The sequence below is a fragment of the Hemicordylus capensis genome, chromosome 1 (genome assembly GCF_027244095.1).
Source record: "Hemicordylus capensis ecotype Gifberg chromosome 1, rHemCap1.1.pri, whole genome shotgun sequence".
Lineage (NCBI taxonomy): Eukaryota > Metazoa > Chordata > Lepidosauria > Squamata > Cordylidae > Hemicordylus > Hemicordylus capensis.
The window spans coordinates 272,537,087-272,559,428 of NC_069657.1; the positions used below are offsets into that span (position 1 = coordinate 272,537,087).

Sequence of the window (22,342 nt, forward strand, 5' to 3'; positions counted from 1 at the left end):
ATCATTCCTCCAATTGAGAATTTTGCTTTTGGGAGAGATTGATGCCGATCGCTGTTTCTATCATTAGTGTCCTTGATTATGATTGAAAGCCTCCTGTTTTGCAGCTGCTGCAGCTTCAGCTGGAGGAACAGCAAACAATCTCACAGGAGCCACGAATGGACTTTTCCGGCCCCTTGGTGCCCAGCCTCAACAGCAGCAACAGCAAACAAACAGTAGTCTACAGTCTAGTTCATTTTATGGCAACAGTCCTTTGACCAATAACTCCCAGAGCAGTTCACTCTTTTCACACGGTCCTGGTCAACCAGGGAATACGTCCCTTGGCTTTGGAAGCAGCAGCTCTTTGGGCGCTGCCATTGGATCTGCACTGGGTGGATTTGGCTCATCAGGTAAGCTGTTCTTTAAAAATAAAATCAATAATGATGAGGGTCTGTGAGCTGTTGTGTCATAAATAACATTCATTTTATGTTTACTTTAAAATTTAAAAGTAAAAGCTACAGTTAGAGTTGAAAAGAAGGTAATTTGATCTGCTAGGCTTTATATATGAGGAACAGGGAGTATGATAGTGATGGATAGGTAGTTCACATTTTGGCTTTTTTGAACAGCTTGTTTTTGTGATTGGTTGGTTTTATCTTCCTCAACATTGTTATCTTAAGTGTAACTAGAGTGTGTTTGTCTGTGCTGTGTGTGTGTGTATAAAATCTTCTCACTACCACCTCTGGCAGCATCAGTAATTAGGAGTACTGTTGCTGAAAGTGTGAGAGTGGGGGTTGGGTTTCCTCTTCTTCCTCAGTGGTTTGCAAATGTGATTCCCAGGAGCATCTGGGGTAGTGAAATGAGAAGCCTTTTCCCCATCACTCAGGATACTCTGTAGTGATAGAGAATGGAAGCAAACCCTTTCTATTCTGTATTGCTCTGTGGGCACTTGTTGCTTCTGCACAGAGGCGAGGAGTCTCTCTGTTGCCACTGTCTCAGAATGCAGCCTTTGGTCTTTCAGAAATCTTGCAATATTTAGGCTTTACTTTATTCTTTGAAATAGCTTTCAGTTCAAAAGTGTTTTAGTAGCATTTGCATTTTATTTTATTGCACTTTTTTTTTAATTTTAGAAGGGGTGTATATGCACATATTTTCAATCTGTGGAAAAAAACCTACAGTATCTAAAGTTCCTAGATTGTGGAAATTAATTTGTTCTTGAAGAAAATATTGACCTATGATGACACAAGTAGTTAACTTGCTTACATTGCAGAGAAGAATGAATGACTGAAGCACACACAATTATATGCACGTTGCAAACCAATAGGAGCTTGCACACCTTAACCTTGGAAAATGTCCCATGTGAAACAATTTTTTAAACATTTAAGATACTTCGTTAGAATTCTTCAGTTTGACCCTTATAAGCTGTTTCCCCTTTTAATGTTGTAGGATCTTTATTTTAGCTGGTAGATGTCCATTTAAACTGAGAAGACTGAATATACTACTGTATAACATCTCACTAATATGCAAGTCTTAACAATGTTTTGAACAGTAAACTGCTGTTAATGGCAAAAACTGAAGCGGAGAAATGTCATTTTGGCACTATGCCATTTCAAAATTGGCTTGAGCAAATCCTGATTTTTTATCTTTAAGTTCCTTACTATGTAAAAACAATATATGGTATAGTGTCATTTAAAAAATAAAACTCTCCTTATAACTCAGTTGTAGATATTTGTTTTCCCAACTATTATTACATTTGTGAAGATTATCCTAAATTAGAACTAAGATGTCTCCAGAATGCTGTGATTTTTTTTTTAAATGCCTAGGAGATAGCTGAATTGTTACCACTAGAATAAATTTACTTTATATTTGTTTCCCACTTGGCTCCAAAAAACTGAGTGGTGTTCTAGCATTGCAACAACCTTCTGCTGTAGGTAAGGTTGAGAGACAGTGACTTGAAGACCATCCAGTGAGTTTCATAGTTGAATTAGAATTTGAAAATGAGCGTCCCACATTTAAACCCTCATTGCTGCACCATATACCTTAAGACTGAAAAAATAAATATGTCCTGTAGCATCTTAGAAACAAACTGGCATAGTCTCTTGAGATGTTGTTGCACCTTCTTTCTTTGATGGACTATGTGCTAAAATAGATTCTAAGTAAAATAGGACTAGAAATGTATCAAAAACTGTCTGCATATCATCCACTTCAGGGAATAAAATCCTTCCAAATTCCATAGTTTGCTTGAATTCTGTATGGCTGATGGACATCAGTCTGCTGCTATGTGTGATTTGACATAATGAATAGCACTTCATGTGGACATCCATTGCAATTTTTAATTAAAAAAAGGAGGGAAATGTGATTAAGTTCAGGATACTTGCTCACATTTGCTAAATAAGAAGCAAAATGTTTACTATGTAAAGTCACTAGATAGGTAGCCTTTTCAACTTCTGTTTCATAACTTTTACAATAGTTATAGTTTAAAATTTATAAAAGCACTTGAATAAAATTTATCTTGTAATGGCAGTATGCAAGTGTTAACTTAATTGTAAGCTTAGAACATAAGCTTTGGGTCCATACCTTTATGACGGCATCCCAGTTCCCTTTTTACCCTGTCTACCCAGCCCTGTACTTTGCTTCTGTAGTCCAAATCCTCTGACCTGCTTTCAGAGTATCAAAGCATTTTTTAAAAACACACACACACACACACACACACACACACACACACACACACTCAACAAGTGATTTCCTAAGTTATGGCCAGTTTGGTCCCAAGATTGGCAGAATATGGGGGTGGGGTGGTAGTGGTAGGTGGCACTTGTGGATTTGGGTGATGTCCTATCTGTCATTTGGGGGAAACTCATGCAGAACAAATGTTTAAACCACAATTCTGGGGGAGTCTTCTCTTAAATTGAAAACCGACAAGAACAAAAAATTAAAATGGGAGATTGTTTCCAGAAATTAGTTCAACTTAATCTTCAGCTTCATTGGTTCTTATTTACAATACGACATGCCTGACTATTGGTCCCAAAGCCTGACTCCAGAATACTGAAAGTATCATAAACATGTTAGTAAGTCTCAAGTGTATCAAGACATGGAGATTTGCTTAAAATTCTTCCTTATTGAGGAATGCCTGTACTCATTTTGTGATTTATTAAAGCATGTGTGGTTATCACAGTAATTGTCTTTAGAATAATTTGATTGTTATAATTATTGTGATCACATCTGTTATTGCCCAGCTGTAGGTTGGGGCTAGGTTTTATTTGGTTGACACTGTATGTAATAGGGTCTTTTTATTTCTTCTTCAGTTGGCAGTTCTGCAAGTAGTAGTGCCACAAGGAGAGAGTCTCTATCTACTAGTTCTGACTTGTACAAAAGATCTAGTAGCAGCCTAGCACCCATAGGGCAGCCATTTTACAATAGTCTGGGATTTTCCTCCTCTCCAAGCCCAATAGGCATGCCTCTGCCAAGCCAAACTCCAGGACATTCACTTACGCCACCGCCATCACTTTCATCACATGGATCCTCATCCAGTTTGCATTTAGGTAAAAAAACCAAAGCCCTTTTTTGTTTGTATATGTATGTGTGTATATGTATTTTTATATGTATATAAATATTTTATGTTGGGTTAAAGATGTCAATTTGCCTCTTCAGTGAAACAATGTTGTAGTGGGCCTAGTCCCAGTAAGTTGCTCAGTGCAGTCGATCTTTAATTGATGTGGTCATTGAAAGGAATCGGCTGTGGAGCAACAGGTTTTCCTTAAGCACCTTGCAGACTTGTCACATAAAAATGAAAGCCTGATACTTAGGAAAACTAAGCTTGGGTTGTTGTGTTTTGTTTGTTGTTGTTGTATGACAGGCAAAGGTAAATTTTCCCTGTTTCCTGTGTTAAACGTGTCTGCTTTTCATGGAGTCAGCTTTAGGCTAATGCTTGGTGCATGGTAGTGATACGAGTTTCACATCTTTGTTAAAGAAAAGCTCAATCAAGCTAGCAGTACTAAAAATGCTGCTTTCTGAATTGAACAAGTTAATGATTTTGTAATTTTTTCATATCCAAAAGGTGAAGAAATAACCTAAAATCTGAGGGTGTGGGAAGAACAGCAGTGCATTTAGTCTACAATGCATCCTTTCCATTGCACCTACTGCATCAGTAATATTTTTTGTTTATTTGGTTTATACTGATAAATATTTGGACTAGTGAGAATGTATGCTGGCATTCGGTTTCTTTTAAAAATATGTAATCCAATTACATCTTACATTTACCTATGTCAGGTACATTTTGCAATTTTTAATTATACATTCCCCTTTTGTAATTAGTGTAAGTTGTACATAACATAAATGTGTATAGTATACACATCAAAAAACCTCCAGTGATTTTACAGTTCTGTCAGGATCCAAACTTTGGTTGTCAGAAATGTCAGAAAAGATTTCAGATTTTGCAACTCCCTTAAAATCCATTTGCTCTAGTATGACATGTTCCCTAAACAAATACTATTTTTATTCTGTCCCATAAATGTTAAAAAAAAAAAGTGCACCTATTTCTTGACATTTCTTTATATTGAGTGTTTGCTCACATTCAGGAAAAATGGCACTAAACTCTATTTGTAGTCTGTGATATGTAATTACTACCATGGTGTATAGTCCATGATGTGTAAGTAGTACAAGTACTACCATGGCCTTATTAAAAAGGGCACTATAAGACTCCATGTTTAGTTTTTGTAAATACATCCACAATACTAAAGTTTTATTTATGTAGTGGGTTGTATCCATAGAAAGTTGGTCCTTACTAAGTCCCATTGAAGTAAATGGAATACAGACTACACTTACCGTGGATCTATGAGCAGCAGGGTAATCGAGGTGGGTTGTTGTCACATGTATTTGACTTTCAACCATACACATTTGTGATACGTTTGATTGAAGATTATGTTGTGGAAGGCATTCTGAGCTTTTTCTTTTTCTTTTTCTGGAAGATTTCATGGTGTATCACTTGTTAAGAGTAAGTTCTTCCAGAATGAAGCTGTTACTCATACTGCTGAGGCAAAGGACACCAATACTTTAAGAGACAAGTATAGAGACTTAATGCCTAGATAGTCTCTACAAGATCAGCAACTGTGGCAACTGCAGAAGCTGCTCAGACTAATAACATTTGCCTGAGCAACATTCCATGTGGTAGTTTTTGTTATGATCGTAATGCCAATAGACCTGAACCTGCCAAATTATTTATCATATAGTTCATAAAGCAGACTTCTGAGGTGGAAAGTAGGAAACTCAACATGCCTGCTGTTTATGGTATGACTTTCAAATGATTAAAAAAAATCATGTGAAAAGAATCATGAGGTCAATGTAATGTCCACATTATCTCAAAGTTAGTCATGACTAAGTTGTGGCTCCTTGGAATGCTGCAAGAGGAGGAAGCACCTGGGGAGCCTCCGAAGTTTCGAAGTGATGGAGAGGAGAGCCTAAAGTGGCCTGACTGGTTTTTCCATTCCCCAGAGGACTTAACAATTTCTGCCTTGGGTGGGGACTTCGGGGGAAGGGTTTTAAAGCTTGGAGCCAGCCTACAGGTGGGTTTCCTAATCCATTTGCAGGCCTGTCTCAGGGGTTGAGGAAACGGAGTCACAGTCATCTGTTGTCAATCCATTCTGATGTCCAGTTGGACAATCCCAGAATTTTGCATGTTTGCTCCTGACAGTAGGATGGAGATTCTTTTGGTACACCACCTGCCCCACTGCAGCTCAGGAGGTGGTGTTGGGCTCTCCTAGACTAATAATTGCCTTGTGGGGTTTCACCATTTACGTCAAGACATCCACCCACCCCGCCATGGAGCAGCTCACAGGTTCATAGCCACCATGATAACCATGTCCCTGTCTCAGTAAACTTTGGACCCTATCCATATAGCAAGGCAAACTTTGGATCTAGGGTGTGTTGGTCAAAATAAACTGTTTTTACCTGAATCCAAGACCAGGTTTCCCCCCAAGTTATTTGATGTTAGAAATTGGGGGTCATCTTAAATACAGAGCCCTCTTCCTCTCAGGTAAATACAGGTATAACCTGTATTTAACCTGCTTTTTTAAGAGGCTTGTCTTAAATTCAGGTTTGTCTTGTATTCAGGCAAATATGGTAAGTGATCTGGAAGTAGAGGTGTTTGTTTCTGCATTGTTATAGACAAATCATTGTCTAATAAGGTTTTGGTTTTCTGCATGCTCTGGCCTCTGTAGGGGTGAGGGTCCCATTAAGATGATCTACCCCTGGAAGCTTATGAATCCAGTAGGTTTCCAGATGGTCTTCAGGGACTTTCCAATAGGGGTGTGCATGGAACTGGTTTTGCTCGAATCCAGATTGGATATGAGCCAGATCGGGCTCGGCCGAACCCAGTCTGGTTCGACCATCAAGCCAGCTCAAGAGATATACTTGTAAAAGGGAATCTGGGTAGGATTCCCTTTTAAAAGTACAGGGGATTCCCTAGCCTAAGGGTGGGGGAGGCGCTGAAAGGGGAATCTTTTAGCGTAAAAAATGATGGTCCTGGCGGATACATCAGAGGTGGGGGCAGGGTCTCCTCCAACCCCCCAACCCTGCCCCGCTGGCCTCCCAAATGACAGCCGGGGCAGTTGCAATCCTGTTAGGGCCTCTGCACATGGACTTCCTAAACCGGCCCGATTCAGAATCCTTGCCGGATTCCTCTTTACAAGTGCCGCCTTGGCTGACCCACATATATGCGAGTCTCTTTCTTTTCGCCGACCATGGATATGCAAAACTGAGAGTGCTGAAACCACTGATAACGAGGTTTGCCTGTATGCCAGATGCTTCACTTCCCTAAGAAGGTTGGTCTAACCTCTGTCCAGATCTGGCATGTTGTTTTTGGATTATTGCAATATGCTATACATGGGACTGCCATTAAAGTATTCAGAATCCATAAATGGTGCAGAATGTAACTGCCAAACTGATATCTGGAGCCACCCACGATGCACATATTACACCAATCTTGAAGACATTGCACAGGCTGCTTCTCTGTTTCTAGGTACCACTCAAGGTACTGCTTATTACCTTTAAAGCTCTAAAATATTTGGGCCCTGGGTATCTTTTAACTACCTACTACCAGCTGAATCTGCCTTCCTCACTAGGTTGGTTGGGAGGGCTTAGTTTCTTATGCTGGTAGTTGCTGAAGCTTGTTTGTTGGCCTCCTTGGAGATTGCCCCTAGTCTGTGGAACTTGCTCTCAGATGAGATCCATGTTGCTCCCTCACTTCCATTGTTTCGGAGGCTACTGAAGATTGCCCTTTTCATTCAAGCCTTTGTCCAGTGAGCAACTGTCCTCTGACTGCGTTCTAATTGGTTTTGTAGCTGTGCGTATTGGTTTTTTTAATTGTATCTGTTCACCACCCTGAGGTCCAAGGAAATTGGTAGTGTATAAATGTAAAAAGTAAACTTGTTCTATTGATTTTGATGGTACTTAGGATTTACTTTGGATGCAACCAGATAACACACACCCCAACTAAATTGCAAAGATTTTGTTAACCTAAACTATGTGTTTTCTTTGCTCTTCCCCCCCACCCCCAGAATAATACAGATGCATTGCTAGAAGGTAAAGTAGTAACTTAAATCCATGCCTGTGTACTTGAAGGTTCTAACTATGGTGAAACAAGTACTACAGGTGGACTTAGTTAATTGTGGTAGCACTATTCGTGATTCTGCGGATCCGCACTTGCATAATTGCCACCCAGCCTCGATATCCATGGACACAAAAGGGTTAAAACCCACATATCCGCTGTTTCAAGGTGGCTGGAAATGACCTCTGAGGTCATTTCCAGTCACCATTTTGAGAAAAGAATCCATTTTGTGGCTCATTTTTTTAAAATTAAAAAACTACATTTTGAAGGGGGTGGGTTTCACGGGGAAATGGGGGATTTGGGACTTTTGGGGAAGGACATTCCTGGACAGCTGGAGACCTGCGGAGCATGGTAGAACACTTTTTTGGGCTGAATTTTGCCCATTTTTTCAGTCTCCAGGAACTGAACTCCCATTCCCATTGCCTTAATGCCTTGTTATCCGCGGTTCCATTATCCTACTTCCCACTGCTGCCACAGCACCCCTATAAAACTGCTGTTCATGGTCAGTAGAGCTTCCACCGCAGAATTCAACAAGATATATAAAATCACTGTTGAAAAAGGGAAATTGGCCACCCCTTTCCCTGCAAGTTATAGTGTTGCGCATGTGTGTATGGATTGAGTTAGATATTGCTTCCTCTTTGCAGTTAGTGCCAGGAACCCCAAGAATCTCACCATGTTGAGATGACTCTCCTGCAGCTAACATTTCTACAGCCTATCTGACCTGTGCAAATTGGGTATCTTCTATCTATCTTCTATCTATATGCTTATTTCTCTAAGACTGGCCATGCGTGGGGACTTGGCAGAAAGGAGGCGACTGGCTGACAGCACGCGAGAGTTCGGAAAGCTAGAAGGCAGCAGCCAGAGAGGAGTGCAGGTGGCTGCTTCAGAAAGCCAGGGAGTTTGCTGGCTGGGGACGTGAAGCATGGAGCTTGGGGAAGACTGCAACATAAAGTGCCAGGGAATTGGGGAGAAGGGGGTGGGCTTGAGGGCGCTGTGGAAAGCAGTTGGGCGACAGGGAGGATGATGTTAGTACCTGCCTGCCACATCCTCTGTCAGGAGGGAGTTAGCCGGCTGGGGTCAGCTGCATGAAGGGGCTGTGGAAAGCGGAGGGGCGGCAGGGAGGCCGTTGTTACTGCCCGCCTGCCACACCTGCTGTTGGTAGAGAGCTTGCCGGCTGGGGTCGTGCAGCAGGGAGTTCTGGGACTGGGGACGGAAGGAGTTTTTAGTGGGCTACTACATAAAGCATATGGGAATTTGGCTGAAGGGGGCAGGTGGTGGTTCACCGACTCAAAACGCGCCAAGGAGCTTGAGCCCGTCACAAGGGCGCTGCGGAAAGCGCTTGGGCGGCCGTTGTTTGTGCCCGCCTGCCACACCCACCATCGGGAGGGAAATAATGGCAGCGGCGAGGAGGTGGGCGGACGGTGGGCAAAGCCCCACCGGCTGGGAAGAGGAGGCGCTGGCGGCAGCGGGGGGAAATAATGGTGGCAGCAAGGAGGTGGGTGGACGGGCAAAGCCCAGCCTGCCAGGAGGAGGAAGTGGGGCGGCCTGTCCCAACTAGAGGCGCAGATGCTCTGCGCCTGGTCACATTAGTTTCTCTTATTTTTGCATAGCTATGGAGGATGTATACAAGCCACCAACCCCCTACCTAAACTGTAGAAGTTTTAATTTATTGTATTTAAAGAATGAACACTGGAATTAATAGGAAATTGAAATCCATGTCTGGTAACACATTCTGTGGCTTTCTGTATTGATTCACAGTTCTAGCAAGCATACTGTAAAATTGACAGGACCTTTTATTGGGAATCTAGTACAGAATCCATGCATTGTTTAAGTAGTTGCATTTGTAATTATAATAGGCATGCATACTTTATTTCAGATAGTGGACAGCTTTCAAATGGCACCAACTGAAAAGACCATAGTAGTTTATCCCTGGATAGTCTGAAGAGATGACACATTCTTACAAAGACTTTGTCTAGATTTTGGGGAAAGAATGTTTAGAAAATTATGTTAACCTTGGCATGTAACTGTTATACATGTTAAATTAAAATATAATTTGATCATGAAATGCAATGTAAAATAGCATTTTAAAATTTGAATTCATAAACCTTTTTTAGGGTGGGTTAAAATGGAATTAACCCCGTATGCTGATCAGTCAGAACAATACACGTGTATTGAAAGCACAACCTTATACATAATTTCAGTGACAGTTTGTAGAATTGATACGTTGCAGATGTTGAACAAATGCAGCAAGTCTTTGTAAAAGATTGGCCTACCTTGAGTATCCAATTGAACAAATCTTTATTTCATAAAGTATCTTAAATATACTGTCAGAAGATCAGAGATTATATAAGATTAACATACCATTGTCCTGTGGTGATTAGCTTTAGTAATTTGGCTATTCACATTTTATATTAAGAACTATGTGTAAATGGACAAAAAAGTTCTTCTATAATTGTTATACTGTGTAAGAATCTTCAGTAGAGGATACCTGAAATCGCCCCCTCCCCCCCGCCCAGGCTCCTGGATACCATGAAGGTTTACAGAAGATTTTCTTAGTTGAAATTGTTGACTGTGTATAGAAACTGGGTCTATTTGAACAAATATTCCTAGGTCTCATCAATAGCATTCAACATCTTACCAAAAATTGTGCTACATGACAAACTTTCTGTAGAATTACTGTTGGAGTTCTTTGAAGAGTGTCAACAGGCATGTGGATAAAGGTGATCTGGTTGACATGGTATACTCAGACTTCCAAAAGGCTTTTGACAGAGTCCCCCACCAAAGGCTCTTTATTAAACTTAGCAGTCATGGGATAAGGGGACAGGTTCATGTGTGGATTAGTAACTGGTTGAAGGATAGGAAACAGAGTAGGATTAAATGGACAGTTTTTACAATGGAGGGAAGTGGGAAGTGAGGTCCCCCAAGGATCTGTACTGGGACCAGTGCTCTGTAACTTGTTCATAAATTATCTGGAAGTTGGGTATCAGCAGCGAAGTGGCCAAATGACACTAAACTACTTTGGGTACTGAAACCCACAACAGATTATGAGCAACTCCAAAAAGATCTCTCCAAACTGAGTGAGTGGGCGACAGAATGGCAAATGCAGTTAAGTGTTGGCAGGTATAAAGTAATGCATACTGGGGCAAAGAAACCCAATTTCACATATATGCTGATGGGATATGAGCTGTCAATGACTGACCAGGAGAGAGATCTTTGGGTCGTCGTGGACAGCTCATTGAAAGTGTTGACTCCAGTGTTCCCTCTAGATTTTATCATCACTGAGTGGAAACATTTTTGTTCTGGACAGCAGTTTCAAGACAGTGCATATGTAACACACACACACACTCTCTCTCTCTCTCTCTTTTAATTTCCCCCCCGCCTCCCACCTCTCTTCTTCTGCAGCTTATTAATCAACACTGAAACTAGTTATTCATTACTAAGCACCATAAATATGGAAAGAAAAAGAAGTGTATTATATATTTGATTTTGTATTAGAAGTTGCTGCTGGCCAATTTCCTTTATCTAAGTTTTATTTAAATTTGAATTCGTCCTTGCTTTCTTGCTCTCATTCCATAAAAACAGTTGGCTTTGGGGACAGGGAATCATTTTATTTTTTAATCTGTCCAATGTAAACCACTTTCAGAACATTTCAGAACATAAGAACAGCCCTGCTGGATCAGGCCCAAGGCCCATCTTGTCCAGCATCGTGTTTCACACAGTGGCCCACCAGTTGCTGCTGGGAAGCCCACAGAGGCCATTGAAAAGTGGTATACAATGATAATAAATAACAATGATGTCACACAACAAGCTCAAAGCAAGAACTAAAAGTGCACATACACTGACTGAAAACATGAAAATATTTAAAATATTAAATATTTTGCATGAAAGGCACATTAACCACATATCGCAATTAAGATATTAACCAAAACAGTCAAATATGCAGCAGGATGGTGCTAAAACCAGCAGAAAGCAACACTAAATTCTTGATGATATGTGTATCGATCGAGTGCTACCTCATCAAGCAGTAAAACATTTTGTAACCTATTCTAGGATCACTGTTGAAGGATCACACATAATTTAAAAAACAAAAACAAAATTATTTGTAATGTATAAAAAAATATAAAATTAAAAAATTAAGCAAAGTATTGCAGGGGAGGGAAATTAGAAAGGGGGCTGCATGGGTTTTCCCCCCTTACGTATTAAGATTTATTTAAAAGCACATCTTTTGAAAAATGAACTAGTTCATCTAATATTAAACTAAGAAGTCAACTTTCAAAAGTATACATTAATTTCTGCCTGGAAAAAAAGATCAGTGCTATAAAACCATCAGTCTTCTATGGTGACACATCAGAGGAGGTGCAGGGACCCATAGAGGAGGGTGGGGGTGAGAGAGGGTTGGGGAGGGTTTTGCTGCTGTTCCCATTGCTGCTGCAAAGGAGGAAGGGGTTGGGGGACAGACAGACACGCGCAAGGCACCATTTGCTGCTGCTCGGGCTTGCTTGGCCTCAGCCATTACAGGAAATCATGCTGGGTGTAATGTGAGAATTCCATTGCCAAGTATCTTGCTTGATGTGCTGCCCCATGAGATTCCATCTTATTTATTTATTATTTTTCTGTGTAAACCACCCTGGGCCACTTTTGGAAGGGCGGTATAGAAATGGAATTAATAATAATAATGATAATAATTAATGTGATGATGGCCACCAACTTGGATGGCTTTAAAAGGGGCTTAGGGAAATTAATGGAGGACAGGCCTCTGAATGGCTACTAGTCTGGTAGCTGTGGGCCACCTCCAGCCTCAAAGGCACGATGCCTCTCAATACCAGTTACAGGGGAGAAACAGCAGGAGAGAGGGCAGGGCATGACCTGACCTCTTGCCTGTGGGCTCCCCTGAGGCATCTGGTGGGCCACTGTGTGAAACCGGATGCTGCACTAGATAGGCCTTGGGCCAAGTACTTTGACATGGACTAAAATTGCTCATTATTTTACTTCTGACAATAACTGTTTACATTGAATGGACATGCACCTCTGAAATTCTGTTGAGTTTAAGGGGCATTCTTTTGGGCAGTAAAAGCGGTGCTTTCAGAAAGAGGATATATATCGCTTTCTGAATCAGGGCCATAATCTGCTTCAGTTGTAAATTCTGCTGCCACAAGGAAAAAGAATAGAGGGATGAAGCATCTCCAACTTGTTTGCCTGTATCAGTTTAACAATGGGAGATTTCTACCCCACTCCTCTTTTCTCCCCCCCCACCACTTTGTTCTTCCTGGTGCTAGAAAAAATGCCAAGATCCAAACCATTTTTTCCGGCAAGCTAATGGGGTTTTTGCGTAATTTACTTCTCTCTACACATTGCTCCTTTCTCTCCCTCTTTGTATAGCTGTTCACACTTGTTTCCTTGCCTTCCCTTTCCCCATGTTTACCTTGATAGATCTGCTGTCGCCACTTCTGCTAATCTTGTGCCTGCCATTGTTCTATCACTGACTTCCTTCCACATATTTAAATACTGAAATATCCCTTGAAGGTTTCAGATATCTGATTATAGACAGTTGCTCTACCAAGTTTAATTTCTCATGGTGATGGTATACTAAAAATACCAAATGTCAGATTCTTTCATCTAATGACTGGGGGAGATTTTTGGTAGAAGATAAGTATGGAATCAAGCTTGTACCTGTTCAGTTAGTATTTACCAATAGTGTCAAATATTTTTAAAAGAAAAAAATTGTTTCCAGGGACAATTTTCCGAAAAAGATTAGTAAGATACTAAGTCTCTTTGTACCTTAAGGATCATCCTAGATGCAGATTTGATCATGCAACCTTTGTGTTTAGTAACCTTGGTTACCCAATAAATAAAAACTGGTGGGGAATGTTACAACTACTTAGCTTCATAGTTTTCTTTAAAAACAAATTGTGTGCAAGATATTGCTAATTTGTCAGTTATGCCTTGATTGTGTGCGCTAATTACACCATAAAGTGGATGAGAACTGCATTGTTTCTTACCATCCATCACTGTTTAAGCTGAAAATGATTCTTCTGCAGATCAGTAATACAAACTTTAAATTTCATGAAGTTGAACATCTGCCACCTGATGGCTTTCAAACTATTGATGTATTGAATCCAGTGCCCATATTCAATCAGTATTCTTCTGATGTCCGTACTAATATCACTGCAGAAAAATTTCCTCTGCTCTTTGAGAAATGAGGGCAGAAGAAATCTTTAGGACCTAGTTCCACACACAGCTTCTTCGCTGTTCTGTCCCTTTCTTTTTCTATGAATCTTTTATAGAAAATCCAAAATATTTATTTTTTATTGTCACTTGTGCATCACAACTGTCACTATGTCTCTGGAAGCAGACACAATGTATTGATTCTCTTAAAACTAATGGCTGAAGCATTTGGGTGGTTTGAATAGTTCATTAAAATCAGTTCAGTGAGTGGCATCCAGAGAACTGTGGAGTGGAATAGGGCTCTCCCAATGCCCTCTTCCCACTGTGCCCATTGACAAGCTGTGGTTGGGGATTGTGGGACCCTCCAGAATGGCATGGGATACAACAGTGAGAGAAGCTGTAGACATTTGAGACCACCACCTTTTGCACAAGTGGCAAAGTGAATGTATTCAGTGAAATTTACTGATTTAGCAAGAACTGGTATATGAAATTATGTAAACCATTTGGAGAGATTTACTGGATTATCATAATCTTGTAATATTTTAATGTATTATGTGACTAAGGCAGCCCTGTGTATTCATGGGGGTTCCATTCTTGCCTATAGGCACAAATATGGGAACAGCAAATAATGAAACCTTAGCCCTATGGGAATCTAGGGGTTAGGTTCCTAACACAAAAAGGGCCCCCCAAATGCGGGGGTGGGGGCAGAAATAAGAAAAGCACTACCTTATTCTCCAGCTTTCCAGCAATGCCCTCCAAACATAGGGGCATAGGAAGCTACCATATACTAAATCAATCAGACCATTGGTCCATCTAGCTCAGTATTGTCTACACAGACTGGCAGCAGCATTTTGAAGGTTTCAGGCAGGAATCGCTCTCAGCCCTACCTTGGAGATGCCAGGGAGGGAACTTGGAACCTCAGATGCACTTCCCAGAGCTGCTCCATCTCCTAAGAGGGATATCTTGCAGTGCTCACACATGTAGTCAATAGGTGAATTTTTCTACCAGCGGATGAAGAAACTGGGTCTCTAAGACCCAATCGCGGATATGCGAAAGCGCAGTCTGTGAATCCATGGATAACATGGGCCACCTGTATATTTTAGACCAGGCCTGCTCAACTTTGGCCCGCTAGCTGTTCTTGGACTACAGTTTCCATCATCCATGACTATTGAACATTTTGGCTGGGGATGATGGGAGTTATAGTTCAACAGCTGGGACCAAAGTTGTGCACCCCTGGTTTAGACATGGTTTTGGAAATGTTTTCTTACCTTGTTTCATAACCAATAGCTTAATTAATCCATGTTATCCAGACTTGTTAATTTGATTAGTAGTTAATTTGTATTAATTACTCATTTCTCCATGCAAATACTACTTTCATATTTTTGTCAAAGATTCTACATCAATATATTTCAAACAGAAATTAGACATGCTATACTTGAACATCTCACACAGTGAACACTGGATTGGGCTAACCTATTTTCCTGATTTCATGCTGGGTAAAATCTGTAGGTTTTTGCCTTAACCTATTCCTTGACTATCTACAGTGCTTAAATCATGCACACTAAATTGTCAAAGTACTATTAATTAACACAGTTAAATATGTCCTGTTTGCAAGCTCTTTGATATTAATAGTTCCCTCAATTGGCTATTGTTGCAGTATAGAAGAAGTTGAGGCCTCATATTGGTTGCTTAAAGTTCACTGCGGGAGACTATAAGAGTATGTTGAGAGAAGTAGCAAAGCAAGTCAGAGCAGGTCTTCACTTGAATAAGCTAGCATTTCTGTAACTGTTCTAGGTTTTCAGACACACACATACACACACACCCGCCAAGAACTTGATGGCAGATTAAGGGGCTAGCCTACTAAACTATGATCTTGATTCTTTATAATACTTTCAGCCTAAGGAACTGGAGCTGTGGAGTTCCTCACTCTGATAGTGAGTGAAGTATTCTCTGGTACTGTGTAGTAATATGAGATGTTCCCATAGACTAGAGAAAGTAGCTGTTTCTTTTAACAATACCGACTAGTATACAAGTTAAACTTTCTTTTGTGCAAGTGGCACCAGTTTCTAGAAACTAGTTGCAAGGTTACTTTATTTTGGAGTTACTTTGGTTGGTTTTCCTAGTTCCTGGCCATCTGTTTTTCACAAACTTTCTTGTTCCTTTCTATCATAAGCAGCTACTTGACTGGAAGTTGAGAAGACACTCTCTCATTATTCTAGCCTTCCCTAGTTCTAATTTAATGTAACTTTGAGAACTTATAGCACGTTTTAAGAATTCTTTACTGACAAAGCTGCTTCATTGTAGGAGGACTGACCAATGGTAGTGGTCGCTATATCTCCGCAGCACCTGGAGCAGAAGCAAAGTATCGCAGTGCAGCAAGTACCTCCAGTCTTTTTAGCTCCAGCAGCCAGTTATTTCCTCCCTCACGTCTTCGTTATAGTAGGTCTGACATTATGCCTTCCGGACGTAGTAGATTACTGGAAGATTTCAGAAACAATCGCTTCCCTAATCTTCAGCTAAGAGACTTGATTGGACACATAGTGGAGTTTTCACGAGATCAGCATGGCTCTAGGTAAGCATTTGTAACAATGCTGAAGAATAAATGTTCTCTATTCTGGGGTCTTTGAGGAAAATATATTGAATTTCCATAGCTTTAAAACTCTGCATGGAAGTAGTTGGAGAATCCTTAATTGGCCTACATTCAGAACATTGTCTCCCAGGATTCTCAAGGAGAGATTGGAATTGGAGATTTCCATAATTTCACCTATCAGGCAAGTGCCTCTGGTGAGGAGACACCCAGAAGCCTCCATCAGACTTTGCATTGCTCTTAGGAAAAGTAAATCATTTCCCCCCCTCCTCAACACTGTATAACAAATGAGAGGAAACTCTGCTTTTTGGGAGTGGATAGGGCCAGTTACTCTCCCCCTGCTGAATAAAGAGAATCACCATGTTAAAAAGGTGCCTCTTTGCCCAGTTAGCAGGCAGAGTGTTTGTAAGAGAAGCAGACTCGGTGAGCACAGTGCTTTGGAGAAACACTTCCACAGTATCTCTTCTTTTCTAGATATCAGCTTCAGTGGGGTATGGGAATTTCCACTTCACTTCCAAGCCTTCTGCACTTGGCATGGAGCTCCAGGGAAAGACAGAGTCTTCTCACAACTGTATGGAATTCCTTCTACTGTGCCATGCAAGTGAGAAAATACTGTGCCTTTCACTGAAGCCTCATGCCATGTGCTTAGGGGCTTGGAAGAAAAAAATGTGGATTTCACTCACTTGAGTTGATGTTTGAATAAGAAAAGAAATAGGGCAAGTGTTTCTTATCCAAAGCTTGGTGCTTATGTGAGAAGACAACTCCTCTCTTCCTCTGTTTTCCAGTGGACTTGAGAGAATGGCAGGGTTTGCGCCTAGAACATAAGTAAAGCCCTGCTGGATCAGGCCAAAGGCCCATCCAATCCAGCATCCTGCCTTGCACAGTGAGCCAGGTGCATCTGGCAAGTCCACAAGGTGAGGGGGGAGGGTAACCCTCCCCCGTTGTGTTGGTGTTCACTAGCACCTGGAGTTCAGGGACATGCCACCTCTGATCCTGATGGAAGTATATAGCTGCCAAGGTTAATAGCTGTTAAGTCCAATCCTCCATTTGCTCTTACTTGTGATGCCATGTGGAGAGAGGTGGGGAAGAAAACTGGAGGAGAAATTCTCCATACTGTATTACAGTGCAATTGAAAATGTTTTCATGGAATTGGCAATGAGGACAAATAGAGACTTGGCTAGTAAGCCAAGCAGATGTGTCTGAATTCCTGGAAGCGGAATTTGGACCTGTGCATTCTCTCCTGTAAAGAGGGACAATTTAAGATGAAAACTGACCTGAAACTTATTGCTAACATTCATACTGATTTCATCCTGCTGAAGTTGTTGAGCTGCACTAATGTAATCAGTCTTTCAGCTTAGAAACTATTTGGCCACACTGTAAATGGAAAACTGAATTTAAAAAAGATTTCCAAAAGTCTTACTCAGTATGGAAATCTGGCTTTACAACATGCGTTGTGTTAGGGCTTATACCAAAGCAGGTTGCCCTTCACTGTTTAAGCTAAAATTTCAAAAACTCTTTTTAAAATGGCTTCTCTGTGTTCAGCTTTTATTTTAGTGACTTGCTGTGGTCATCAATACTCTTAGAGATCTCATTGTACTTGCTGATGCTTACATTTCTGATGCTTACAGGTTTATACAGCAGAAATTAGAAAGAGCTACTCCAGCTGAAAGACAAATGGTATTTAGTGAGATTCTGCAAGCAGCATATCAGTTGATGACTGATGTGTTTGGAAACTATGTGATACAGAAATTCTTTGAGGTAAGTAAATATAGAGATGGACCTAGTTATCTGTGCTTTCATCATTCGCGGTTTCATGTATCTGCGGTCGGGGAAATGACATCCGACCTCGGCATACACAGGGGGAAAATACACTTACCTTGCATATCCGTGGGTCGGGGGTGGCCGGAAATGGCCACGGAGGTCATTTCTGGCTGCCATTTTAGGATTCAGAGCCATAAAGTTGCTCCCGCAAAAAAAAGGAAAAAAACTGTGATTTTCAGCCAGTTTGGGGGCAAACCCCAGGGCTACACAACTCAAGGGGAGCAGCAGAGACAGGTAAGGTGCTCCACCTCTCCCCCCATGAAAATCTGCTGGTTTTGGCTGGTTTTCGGCCAGTTCAGGGGCAGGGTATGACGTGTGGGGAGCAGCAGGGATTGGCAAGGCCCCCCCTCCCACAAGAATCAGCCAACAACAATGGCCGGCTGGGTACCTAACCCCCACGATCCCATAGGATCAATGACCCAATATTCATGGTTTCGACATCTGCAGTTAAAGCTCTGGAATGGAACCCACTCAGATATCGAAGTCCACCTGTGAAAGTGTTTATCATTATAAATACTTCGATAATCTGCACTTATCCATACTGAAGGAGATCTTGAATCTCTCTCTTTTCAAAACATACATTTATTATACTGAAGGTTGCTGACATCACTTCCTTTTCAAATTACTCCAGGTTTGAATATTTGAAATGATAGAAGTTGATATTTCGTATAATGGCCTGGTATGACTGGATGAGTTGATGTCACTACACCTAAATTGTTGGAACAGAATAACTGCTGTAGCATAATAGTCACACTTCAAAAATTTTATTTTATTTATCTGGGACACAATCCTGTGAAAGTTGAGCAAGTCCATTGATTTCAGTAGGAGAGTTCTGCACTAACCTAACTCTCCAGTTGCAATCATTCTTAAATGTGCTCAACTTTGCCTGAATCATGACCTTGATTTTGGACTGCAATTGACTGCAATGGTGAAACTGCAAACCTTATTATAATTATTAAAGCTGTCCTCATCCTAACCCTGCCTACAATTCCTTTTCATTGTCTATCAATTTCTCCTTCTTAAATAGGTAAACTATGATCTTCAGTCAGAGTAAGCTGATTCAGAATAATTCAGAAGTAAAATACTGTTCAGTAAAATATGAACTCTGTGTAGGGGCTGTGTGTGTGTGTGTGTGTGTGTGTGTGTGTGTGTGTGTGTGTTTAAGCAACACCATGGTAACATGGCAGGGCAATTCTTAAAGGGAAAGAATAATCTTCAGACCACTCAACATTTTTTTTAACCTAAGCCAATTTAACAGCCTACACATACAAATCCAATAGAGAAATAATTTAAATGTATCCAAACTTCCACATACCGGGTGTGACACCACAGCATTATAGGTATTCTGCCGCTTTCCATTATCAGAAAGTTTCTCACTGCACTTAAAGAGTTCCCACTGCGTCTTGGCACATGGAGGCCCTGTGACTACAGTGGTACCATTTAACTGCAGCAGCTGTGTAAAGGGTTGTAATCCAGTTAAATGAATGTACATTGGCTTAACTGTTTACCTTTTAAGCCACTAGTGAACAACTTATGTTTGTAGACATTTTAAGTAAGATTTCAGTCAATGTTGTTGTGATGAAAATTTACCTATTTTTACTTAATATACTCATTTGAATTCTGTATAGAATATTTTTTTCCTGAGGGGTGGGGGAGAGGAATTTGTTCCAGGTTGTGGTACGGGGGGCGGGGGGGACTACTGTTCTGTATCTTGGTCATTGGCTTGTGGGGTGCTGGAAGCTTTTCTTCATCTTCATGCTTTTTGACATCTACATTAAATTCATCGGGAGGTTTGGACTGAATTGTTAGACATGCTGATGATACCTAGTGTATGCTCTTGTTTCCATCAGATCCTAGGAAGGCAGCAGTACCTCTGAGCCATTTCCTGGGGAGAGTAAGGGGGACTGAATGTGAGAAAACAGTTAATCCAGATAAGACAGAAACAATGTTGGTTGGGGAGATCATTTGACCAGGGATAGCTTATGCTGAATGGGATTGCACTCGCCCTTTAAATGCAGATTTGTAGCTTGGGAATTCTTGACTAACAAGCAGAAGGTGGCTGGTTCGAATCCCCGCTGGTACTATATCGGGCAGTAGCGATATGGGAAGATGCTGAAAGGCATCATCTCATACTGCGCGTGAGATGACAATGGTAAAGCCCTCCCGTATTCTACCAAAAGAAAACCACAGGGCTCTGTGCGAGCCAGGAGTCGAAATTGCCTAGATGGCACGCGTTACCTTTACTATTAGACTGTGTTTTTTTCCTCTGAGGCTTGCCAAGTGGGAGCATATTTTTCCGGTGCTTTTCCACCAACACTGGCTGCATGTTACTTCCTTAGATTTGATTCAAGGTACCACTTCTTAATATTGAAAGTGATTAAATGGCTTTGGACATAGAGTATTTTAAGGAGCACCTTCTCCTTTATAGTATTTCTCATTTTCTTTGATAAACACAGAGGTCCTGCTCTGCATTTCCCTACTGACTGAGGTATACAAGAGGCAAGGCCTTTTCAGCTGTGGAACCAATTCCCTTCCTTGGAAAACCCACCCAGCCCCATGCTTGAACATCAGCTTAAAACCTAGGTTTTAGGCAGGCCTTCACTATTACCTGACTAGGTTCCCATCTTTCCTGCCTTGTTGAAGTTTTTTTAAAACGACTAGAAGCTGATAAAGCTGTTTGGTTTTATTTTGCTTTCTTGCTGCTCCTGTATCTTATATTTGCTTTTTGTATCTTATGTTATATAGTTTTGCATTTTGCTGTTTTGACTAATTTGCTCTGTTAGTGTGTTTATTCATTTGCTATCTGCAAAAAGACACTTTTTCCTAGAAAGAGAAACAGGATAAGAAAAATTCAAACTGGTAAATCTCTACTTTTCTTGTAGTTTGGAAGCATTGACCAGAAGTTAGCACTTGCAACACGCATTCGTGGACATGTTCTTCCATTAGCTCTACAGATGTATGGTTGTCGTGTCATTCAGAAAGCACTAGAGTCTATCTCACCTGACCAGCAGGTAATTGTAAGTTAGAACAATATTTTTGTATTCTATATGAAGATATAACTTAGAACATTCTTGGTTTGCTTTGTTGTGATACATGCTTACAATACAATATGCATCTAGATGTCTTTGGAGTAGAAAAACTATTCAAAAATGCACATTTGTGGGGGAAGCATTCATGAGGAACATTAGTAATGCCACATTCTTTTTTTTTTAGAATGAAATGGTGAAGGAGCTAGATGGTCATGTCCTGAAATGTGTAAAGGATCAAAATGGAAACCATGTGGTACAAAAGTGTATTGAATGTGTCCAACCACAGTCACTCCAGTTCATTATTGATGCTTTCAAAGGGCAGGTAATTAGTTTTTAATTCGTTCCTGCGTTCCATAACTGTACATTTTCAGATGACATTTGGCAACATGTTACTGCAAGTACAGACTTGTATAATACAATTTCATTCTGGTTGTACTGAACTTCTGATTGTTTCGTTTATTTTGTGGAAGATTTGGTGACCTGGAAAAAGAGAGGGTGGGTCCCAAACTGAGGGAAGTGGGAAGGATCTGGCTTATATTTCTCTATTCTGTCCAGAAGACTTCCTGTTGTATTTTACTTGTCTTTGAATGATATGTAGTACACAGTGTCTGGCTAAGGTGGCCACCTGTGAGGATGATGACCCCACCCCCAATAGCAGCTGGAGCTAACCAAGTTTATATGTAGGGAGATCTTCCTCAGTTGGCAGTACTCTTGGTGCAATCTGCTCTCCTGAATCTCTCCAGGAGCAACAGTTGCTTTTCCATTTTAGAAAAGAGAGGAAAATAGATAACCCCTGCTAACTGGGCAAAGAGGCGCCTTTTACTGTGGTGATTCTCTTTATTTAGCAGGGAGAGAGTGACTGGCCCTATCCACCCCCAGCACAGTACTTCCAGTGACTGTTGCTGGTGTCTATCTTATGTTTCGTTTTAGAATGTGAGTCCTTTGGGGACAGAGAGCCATCTTATCTTATTTATTGTTTCTCTTTGTAAACCGCCCTGAGCTATTTTTGGAAGGGCAGTATAGAAATTGAAATAATAATAATGGCAATGGCTTAAGAATGGCAACTTGAAGAAACAGAAGGTTTAATACTGGCTGCACAAGAACAGGCACTAAGAACAAATGCAATAAGAGTAAAAGTCAAAAAATCCACAACAAACAGCAAGT

The 22,342-nt window shown here is 40.8% G+C and overlaps 1 protein-coding gene across 11 annotated transcripts in view; it reads left to right on the top strand.

Moving 5' to 3' along the window:
• The window catches only part of PUM2 (pumilio RNA binding family member 2), a 103,311-nt gene that overhangs the window by 72,734 nt on the left and 8,235 nt on the right, over window positions 1-22,342 (top strand). For 5 of the 11 annotated variants that reach the window (XM_053285254.1, XM_053285244.1, XM_053285247.1 and 2 more), the window contains exons 12-17: window positions 105-386; window positions 3,279-3,515; window positions 16,046-16,313; window positions 17,957-18,086; window positions 21,032-21,166; window positions 21,363-21,500. In XM_053285254.1, the coding sequence (XP_053141229.1) occupies window positions 105-386; window positions 3,279-3,515; window positions 16,046-16,313; window positions 17,957-18,086; window positions 21,032-21,166; window positions 21,363-21,500 (1,190 nt within the window). The remainder of the gene's footprint in view (window positions 1-104; window positions 387-3,278; window positions 3,516-16,045; window positions 16,314-17,956; window positions 18,087-21,031; window positions 21,167-21,362; window positions 21,501-22,342) is intronic. The other 6 variants (XM_053285248.1, XM_053285249.1, XM_053285250.1 and 3 more) reach the window with 3 other exon arrangements.